The sequence below is a fragment of the Diceros bicornis genome, chromosome X, assembly GCF_020826845.1.
Source record: "Diceros bicornis minor isolate mBicDic1 chromosome X, mDicBic1.mat.cur, whole genome shotgun sequence".
Lineage (NCBI taxonomy): Eukaryota > Metazoa > Chordata > Mammalia > Perissodactyla > Rhinocerotidae > Diceros > Diceros bicornis.
Genome location: NC_080781.1, coordinates 101,768,820 through 101,778,398, shown reverse-complemented (window position 1 = coordinate 101,778,398; position 9,579 = coordinate 101,768,820). Strand labels below are relative to the sequence as shown.

The following is a 9,579-nucleotide window of genomic DNA, read 5'->3' as shown; positions in this document are numbered from 1 at the left end:
TTACCCTTTAACCTCATTGGGACTTTCTTTTTAGACACACCATACGTTACTAGGTAATTTTCCCAAACTAGAAAAATGTTGACTCCAATTCACCCAGGCACATGCATGCTTAAATAGGGTCTGTGGCTCTTCCAGCCATATGAGCTAGTCATGAAATACAAGTAACTTCGTGATAGAGCTAGAGTTATAAGTTACCAGCCTCCTTTAGAGCCTTTTACTTCCAGTAATGCCTACAAATTTAGACCTAAGGAACTCCTAACCATTTTTATCTAGGCAAAATTCATTACTGTATTTCATCAATCTAAGATGCCACTGATTGTGAGACTCAGCAGTATTTTATGTACCACTGGGAAAAGAAAAAAAAGCCAATTAAACTATGATTTGGCATCAATTTATGATTCATACCAATTTCAGCAATATTAAATTATGAAAAATGTGTCGTTCAAGACGTGAAATACAGTAGTTCATTTCAACAGCTGTTGCCTCTTCTCACTCCTCTCCAAGTGTCTGTTGACATATTTTTAATGTAGAATTAAAGTTAAAGGGACCATTCTTTCTGGAAATCAACTGTCTCTTGGTTTCACTGCCTACTGAATATAGCACTTTGGCTAGTTTCTCAAGGATAAAATTTCCAACGTCTCACCAGAAACTTCACTGCTACCCCAAACAGGCGATCTCAGACATGTGAATATTTGGTAGGAAAAGAGGAACAACAAAGTGGGTTAGTGAAAAGACAAAGTCCAAGTTCTCAACGACTGTTTTAAATATTCTTTTTTTAACATGAAAAACCTTATATTGTAAAGAAACCACTACCTGTTCTAGAGCCTTAAAAAAACCAAAAGACCTTAAAACAAGCTTGAGAAAACTTGTCACAAGGCAAATTTTATTTTATTTTTTCAATTTACAAAAATATGTCCATGTCAAAAATAGTCTAGTCCATATAAGAGTAGTTCCAGCCATTTAAAAGTTATACAGTTTGGAAAAAGCAATTCACATACAAGTCTTAAAACATACAATTCAGGAATAGTATACAACCACTCGATTCATTTATTGCTAATTATATGCAGCTTTTACTCGAGACTGTTCTCCATAGGGGAAAGGGCAGTGTTTGAACACTCGGTTGCTGTGAAAACTGTGGTTTTAAAAAGCCAATCCAAAATTAGAATAAGCTCACTCCTAATAGAACATAACGTGTAAGTTTTGATCGGTACTACAAGAAGGTGTGGTCTAAATTTCAGTTCCACCTCCTTCTCCTATTTAATTCTATTTTGTTAATATATCAGAAATATAATGTGTAGTTTGGTGCAAGAGTAAATGAATTACTGGTTTTCAAATTAAGTGATAAGAAACATTAACTTTGAGTTGCAATATAGAAACAAAGCCGGCACACCTACCTTAAAAACATGAATGGAAACAAGAATGGAAAAACGTTTACAGTGTAACTAAAAACTGAAGCTAGATTTCTCTTTAGACGTTGAGACATGAAATGAATTAATTTGTTCTTCTGAAGTTTGGGGCTTATGAAGATCTGCTGTTCTCTATTTTTAATTTAAAAAGACAGAGTTAGCCACATAACAGGAACATGTTTTAAAACAGACCTATTTGCTCAATGCCATATGGAAGACCAAATCATAAAATTAAATAATTTTTACTTTAAATAAGTAACGAAAAGATCACGCAGTGGATAGTGTAAAACACAGGAAACAAATCAACAAATCACTTATGGGGGGGGGTGATAATACATAAAAGACTTTTGGCCTGAAGTTCACACGGAAGACTTCCAAGTTAAGGGTGTCCCAAAGAGAGAGCAATGGCTTTGTTCCCAACTTTCCGGTCAGACCCTACTGCAGGGTCAGGCTTATTGCTGACATTTTACCCCCTAAGTTCTGGAATAAATTGAGACATATATTGGTGGTAAATATGAGGTGAACTGGAAAAACCTTTAAAAATCATTCTTAGAACAAAAGTGACACTCATGACCATTTGGCAAGAATGCTTAGTACCTTAATGACTTAAATCCTAAAAATAGGCTACATTTTTAGGAGGTAGAAAAGTACCAAAAATTACCCATTTGGCCATCCCTCAACTTTTGGCCAACCTTGGATCTCTACATTTCTCACTCCTTATTCTCCCATTAGAGCTATTAGTCCTACTACCATTCATTACCTAAAGTTATAGACCTGGAGCTGCCAAGAAAAAGCTTTTTAAAAAGTTTTGCTTTTAAGCCACTGAGTGTATCCAACACTCAGGTATCAACTGAGAACATTTCATCCCTCTCTAGTAGATTGCTTCACTTCATAAGAAAACATGCCAACATAAAAAACATTACTTAATATGAAAAAAGACTACTGAACATCTCTACATGCAATTCTAATAGGTCAGAGTAGTTATGCAAACCTAAATTAGTAATGTTTTCATTGAACTGATTTGAAAAAACCTTACATTAAAACTACATTACTAGTGTTTACTGAAAATAGGTATGTATTCTACTACAAAATTAACCTAATAAGAAAAAAATGCTTCACTTCCTCCCAGAGAGTTATGTTGTGCTGATGTCCCATAGAGAGTATTATAAAAGGATTTCATTTTTGCAATAGGCTGGGCTCACAGTGAGTATGTTAGTATAGAAATCATGTGTTTAATATTACTATAATAATTTCATTAGTGAAATGTATATAAGGCATGTAAAAAATTAGCATTAAAGCTCTTAAGGGCAACGATTCAAACCAGCAGCTGCTAGAAAAGGTGCTGCCAGAATTTTAAAAACATATTAAAGAAATTTAGTTTCAGCACATAATAGTTTATAGTGCTTCCACAATGAAATGAATTAATTCACATAAATTTCTGTTGCTGGAACTAATGGACCAAAGGAGAATGGACTTTTGCCGCCTTAACTACTAGCCCAATCTTGAAAACGGAAGCAATCACTTGCGATCTTCCAGACAGTGTTGTTAGGAGAAGACTGAGCAGTCAGCAGGAAGTTCTGGTTGAAGAAGTGTTGTTTGTTTCCATCAAACTTCACAGTTCCACTGGTCACGACAAGAACTGTAGTCTGGGCCTGAGTGGCTTGCTCTTCAACCACACAAAAAAAGAGAAGAGGTTAGTTTCTATCTTTAAATAAGCAGATTTTCAGGCTTAAACTACATTGCTTATAATTGAACACTAAAAAAAGTTTAATAAACTTTCTTTACCTTTAGCATAATCTTGAGCATGCACACCCAAAGCCAGAAAATTAAACAATCATTTCAAGTATATTAAAATTATCTGTCCAGAAAGATTTTGGTTCCTCTAAAGTTTCAAAATAAAGAGCTTATACCTAGCATAGGACCATTTGGTTCCTGTATTATTAATATTGCATTGGGTTTCTAACAGAGATTTTTCATATTTTGCTTCTTAAGCTATTATTCTTTTCAAGAACTAGAAAGGAAAAAAATCACTCTCAACTACTACTTAAAAAGACTTAGGACCCCACCTAGAGGTTAATCTTATCAACTGCATCAATCTACCTTGATTCAAATTCTGTCTTGCCAAAGCCATCTTGTCACATAACAGAATAAATTTTTTCTGTGAAATTTTAATAGGTTGCAAGATAATAGAACACATTAATCAGAGATATGGTATAATTTTTCTCTGGAGACATTTCAAGGCACAGAAGGCAACTATTTATTTAGGGAAAATAGATAATTGTTCCTCTCCATCAACAAATATCACATTTATGGGGCTGGCCTGGTGGTGCAGCGGTTAAGTGCGTATGCTCCGCTGCAGTGGCCCGGGGTTCACAGATTTGGATCCCGGGCGCGCACCGATGCACCGCTTGTCAAGGCATGCTGTGGCGGTGTCCCATATAAAGTAGAGGAAGATGGGCACGGATGTTAGCCCAGGTCCAATCTTCCTCAGCTAAGAGAGGACGATTGGCATCAGATGTTAGCTCAAGGCTAGTCTTCCTCTCACACACACACACACAAAATCACATTTAGTCTCAAAATTTCTCACATAACTTTTAATAAGCCATAATCACACAATCCACCAAAACCTACCAGTATTCCTCTGGAGTGATATGCATCTAAAAGAAGACCAAAAGTTTGATTTGACAGCTGAATTTTTCATAACATTTAACTTGCTCAAAAAAGTAATTACTTCTACTACTAAAAGCTGCTTGCTGCTTTTGGTGTTAAAGTTCAGTGCTCACTAAAGGAAAACAAAGGCAGTGCCTTAAAAGATCATGATCTTACCATGAACTGGTTGGCAATCTAACATATTGACCTGGAACTCACTAGAAGGCAACATCTCAAAAAAATTGGTCAGGGCGTCCAGCCCTGTAACAACATTTCCGTTCCATACTAAAGTGGCCTTGTCCAAATACAGCCTGGTTAGTGCCTAAAAAGACAAAAAAGGGAAAGATTTTTGTTTTTGGGTATGCATTTTACAGAAATGGATTGAAAGGTTACAGGTGGTATATAAACATTTTCATAGTTCTACCTCCATCTATACTCCCCTTGCCACCTCCCACTGGAACACAACACGAACCAGGTGTCTGCCTTATAATCTTGGCCTTGAATAGATATTATCCTACTTTTAATAAACTAGGCAGCTAAATACATTTTTTTCATGTCAGTTTAGCCACAATGAGAAAACTTTGCATTCCAAGTGGAAGAGAGTTATAAAGTTTTCTACATTAAAATGAATTAAATGATCAAAAATTTCAAGAACACGCAGCCCCAAATCAGTTTTAGTCTCCCTCCCTTTTCTAATTCTGAATGAAGTGGTAAACCAGGCCCTACCTAGACACTTCAATCCTAGTGTTCACAGACACGTGAGTCATTTAAGGTTTGAACCATTTAATGCTGTACGCGTTCAGAAGAATCTGTCCTTTTACTAGTACTCAAATAGCATATTTAGTTCAAAAGAATCACAAGTACTTGCTAAAGCAGAGTCTTTGATAAGTAAGTTAAGGTTCAAATAATACAAAATTCAAGAGTTAACTCTTTAGGCACGGGAGTCAGGCACAGAATTTTAGTGTGCCACAGGATACATTATTTGCTTAATTCTAAAATTTAACTTGGATTAAAAGGCCAACACATCTTGACTCGAGAAATGAACTATGTTGCCTTTTTTTGCTACTTTATTTTTGAAAGCAGCAAGGCACAATAAACATCCATTGTCACATTCCTTGCCCCTGTCCCATGTCATCAAACATCAGTACCGGGAACTTCTTTTATCTTCTGCCTTTAAAAATTGGTTTTTAGAGATAAGATATTAACTTCTGTACCTGCAGCATAGAGAAAGTTCTCTAAAACACAGTCCTCTGTTAATAAGAGACCTTGGCAAGACTCAAGCACATACTGAAATCATTACTTAGAAGCTATGGCTCAGGGATCAAGCACAAGGAAGAAAGCTGACGAAGTGAGAACTTGCTCTGTTGAAGACTGAAAATATCCAAGCCATGTGGATTTTGTTTGTGAGTGCCAGCTATAGCTGTGAGCTTTAATCAGAAATTATCTATTAATATATGACATTAAAGGCGCAAATCAGGGAACATTCCCTGTAATGGCAGACTCCTTCACTAGCACTAATACGATTTTAACCATATGGTTAAACGATGGGACTAAGAAATGGTAACATATTTAAGTAAACATATGTCAGGCCCCATGTTAAGGGCAGTATTTAAATTAATTCTCACTTACCACCCTAAAAATAAAATAAGCTTAAGAGAGGTTAGCGACATGCCTAAGGTCACAGAGCTAGGTAAAGGCAAAGCTGGGATATGATTCCAGAGCCCACAATTCCATTAATACCATACCAGTCCTTCCCTAAGCAATGTGCTTTTCAAAAACAAGTCCACAGCTATCACTTACCTAAGTCAGACGAAAAGCTGGCCCAAAAAAGAACCGCTATTTAACAAAGAGTAGTGGAGTCTAGAACACTCACCCGTCTTCTTTTGTCCATTGTCTCATAGTAAATATTGACAAATTCCTCAGCAGCTCTACACGCCTGGTCTACATAAGTTTTAAAATCCTACAAGAAAAATTTCATAAGTGTATATTACCACCCCTCCAACACGTCACAAACACAAAACCACCCACAGAAGGTGATGATTTATCTCACTTTGTAGCTCCACACACAGTCCACATTCTTCCATATAAATTTGGACATCTTCAAGTTTAGGACTCAAATATTTCCGATTTTTAAAATTTTCACTATTTTTAGGTATTTATCTTTAGGACATACTCACTCCTCATTAATGAATTTGATTTTTTTCTCACTTCAAATATAAATTTATACTCTTTCCTTGACAACTGGTACTTCATTTTAGGCTTTCAGTACTTTATAAAACATTCACTTTAATAAAAATGATGCGGTCTGAACGTTAAAAAGACGGGGTGGGGTGGGAGGAATACCACTGAATAAGTTAGGCAAGTGTTGAGTTCTCAAGTGAGAAGTTATGACCATACTCAAAAGTTGTTGAATGGAAAAAAATAGGGTAAGAATAAAGTTCAAGAAACTACTTGAAAAACTAGGTACTCAAGAAACTTTCTCCCGGTACACAAAAATTCACTAGCGTTTGTAAAAAAATTGTAAAAACGAGAAAAATGCTGTTGGGGTTTTCTCCTGCAGAAAAATTAAATACCTTCTTCCCCAGCCATTTACGGAGCCCAGCCTATCATTTGAATTTCTTTCCCAGGTGACTGAAAGTTATTAACAGAGAGAGAGAATCGAAAAAAGGAGATCGCAGACCATAACAGACCCCAACATTCCCGCTTCTCGCTGGTTCTCATCTCAGGGTCCTTTCCAGGATCCGAAAGTGACTGCACAGCCGCCGGCGTGGGGGGTCAGGAGGAGGGAGAGGGCTGCAGGGAGCGGGCCAATCCCTGATTCGCCGCTTGACCACGTGACCAGCAGCCAGCCCGGCCCTGCGCCCCTCCCCTCAGCCGCCCAAGCCCGGGCGCCCCGGACCCTGCACCCGGGCACTCACCACAGACGCGGCCATCGGGGAGCCCGAAGAAGCCTGTTCAGCCAGTGGCGGCGTCACTACGTCCTCACGTGTCCGGCTCCCTCGGCTGCAGGAGGAGCAAGTATTTAGGAACACAGCAAAACCCGCCAAACGCACGGAATTCTCTACCCGCCCATTCTCTCCCGGAAGTAGCTCGGTCCGTTGTTTAAAAGCGCTCCGATGTCCCAACCTTAAGTCCACTTCCCTTCAGTTCCGAGCCTTCCGTGCCTTATGTATTCACTTGTTTGATCCTTATTTAGTTCCGAAGAAAAGAAAATCACTTTGCTTTTGTAAACTGGACACTCTAAAGAAAGTATCCATTTCTCCCAACAACGTGCCCTGGGAGAAGCAAAAAAACTATCTAAACGATCCCATGGGGGGGCCTCTTGGCTCCAGGGGCGGGACCAAGGCTAGCAGAAGACCAACGAAAAATGGCATGAGAGACCTGCCGGATCTCTAGCCTATAGAAAAAATGGGTGGAGCTTGGGGAAAAAGCGCGCAATCATACTGCGCATGACTGGTAGAAAACAGTTTAGAGTTCTGGAACATTCTGAAAGAATCGATTGTAACTGAATTAAACCCCAAAGGCTCTCCTAAAATTATTCACTATTTGGTTTTACACACTTCAGTGGAAAAGGCTCATCCAGTTCCTCCACTCTGGGCAGCATTTTCAACCGTCTAACAGACCTCAAACGAAGATTAGTCTACAGTGCCATTCACCACCTTCCCCAACCGACTAACAACCGCAACCTGCTAACAACAGCTAAAATTTTACTGAGCGGTGACTACAAGCAAGGTACTTTTCTAAGCACTTTAACCTATATTCACTTATTACGTAACAATAATACTATGAGGTAATCACCTGCATTTTATAGTTCAGACACAGGCTAGTTAAGTAACCTGCTTAGGGTCACAAACTATTTGGGATTCAAACTCAAGCAATTTAACTACCGTGGCAACCTGACTTCACTCGCCAGCATCCTTTAAACCGCTCATCTCAAAGCCACCAAAAATTTCTGAGTGGTCAAATCAGTTAGATGTCTCTATAGTCTTACTGGTAGTGGCTGGTGTGCGGCTCCTCGTGAAAATAGTCACTCTGTTCATAGCGTCTTCCCCTGTCTTCCGGAGACCAGTCTCTTCCGAATCTCCTCATGCTTTTATTTTTTCTCTGGCTCTCCTTCCTTTAGCCTAGCGCTAGCTACAGCTAACCCCTCCACGGGCCCCTCTTACTCCTCTGCTCCCCTTTTACTGGCGCGCTTCCGGGGTGTCTCGCCTTTAAAACCTCCCTGCTCTCGCGTGATCGCAATTGCTACTCGTATGCTAATAAAGCTCAACGACGCATCTCCAGCCCCCACCTTTTTTCTGAGCGCCAGTTCCGCATACGGAATTTTGCTAAGTATGTACACCAGAGTGCACACCAAGCTTCTCCACTTCAGAGTCCAAAATTTAAACTCACGATTTCCTCTGTGCTTCCAATCTTCTATATTCTTTCAGTCGTCTATGCTTGAATTCTTGGAATCTTTTTATTTTTTGCTTCCCCACCCCCCGTCATCATAATTCATTCGTCCGTTCAACACGTATTTACTGAGCACGTACTATGGGCCAGGCATTGTGCAAAGTTCTGGATATAGAGTGGTGAACGAAATAGACATGATCCATCCCTTCATGAAGCTCACACTGTAATGGGAGTGCTAGACAATAAACAAAACATTAATGAATTACAGAGGAGTTCCAAGTAACTTGCTCAATTCTGCCCATTCTTTAAAGCATCATCTCTCTGTCTCTGTCTCCTCTCTTTCTCTCTCTCCTCTATCCACAAACTTTGATCGCTCTATTCTCATTTTTTCCAGAATTTTCCTAATCTTCAAAGACCTACCTTGGTCAGGTCTCAATTTACCTTTCCAGACTTCTCTCCCATTATTCACCAACATTGGTAAAGTTAACTACTACTGTTTGCCAAAAATGGCTCATGTTTCCTGTTTTATAGGTGATTGCTTTTCTTGACTGAAAGTTTAGAATGTGTCTGGTGTTATGATTTCATTGAATCCTCACAACCTCTGGAGAGGGAAATATTATTGTCTAGATTTTTAAGAATTCCAACTGAAGTTCAAAGAGGTTAAGTAAGTTGTCCAAGATGATACAGCTAGTGGAGCTCCAATTTCAACCCACAACCATCTGACCCTAAAGGCTTTGCTCTTAGACACTCTGCTGTCCATGCATTTGCTTATATATGCTTGTTTTGCAGTGTTTGTTCCTTGCATTTCTACCTGCCCTTCAGGAACCAGGGAAGGTGCAGCCTTCTCCGTGAAGCCTTCTCTCATTTCATGTCCCCTGAAACCCAAAGGATGTGACCTGTCCTATGGCTATGAGGAGTGGCTATTGGTATGGGTCAATAGTGCTGGGGACTAGATGAGTGTTTGGAGTACTTAAGGGAACAGCTTAGCTAGAGGTGGAGAGAAGGCTTAGAGTGTTCCACTGAATGTTTCCACAAAATTTTGTGCACTTTTATTGATGTGCTACAAAGGTGGGAGGCTGAGTAAACTGATAATATAGAAAACAAGGTTGGGCTCTGGTTGGTCAGAGCAGCG

General features: G+C 39.2%; 1 protein-coding gene across 5 annotated transcripts; it reads right to left on the bottom strand.

Moving 5' to 3' along the window:
• Positions 1 to 856: 856 nt before the first annotated feature.
• On the bottom strand, positions 857 to 8,174 carry NXT2 (nuclear transport factor 2 like export factor 2). 5 transcript variants are annotated; one of them, XM_058536490.1, is made up of 5 exons: positions 8,047 to 8,174; positions 6,974 to 7,058; positions 5,929 to 6,015; positions 4,233 to 4,377; positions 857 to 3,072 (listed from the first exon to the last, which is right to left on the bottom strand). In XM_058536490.1, the coding sequence occupies exons 1-5, from the start codon at positions 8,142 to 8,144 to the stop codon at positions 2,891 to 2,893; spliced, it is 597 nt and encodes a 198-aa protein (XP_058392473.1). In that variant the 5' UTR covers positions 8,145 to 8,174; the 3' UTR covers positions 857 to 2,890. The 5 variants fall into 5 exon arrangements, with proteins under 5 accessions (XP_058392473.1, XP_058392475.1, XP_058392476.1 ...); XM_058536492.1 differs by lacking the exon at positions 8,047 to 8,174 and adding an exon at positions 7,182 to 7,336; XM_058536493.1 differs by lacking the exons at positions 6,974 to 7,058; positions 8,047 to 8,174 and adding an exon at positions 6,746 to 6,835.
• Positions 8,175 to 9,579: the final 1,405 nt, after the last annotated feature.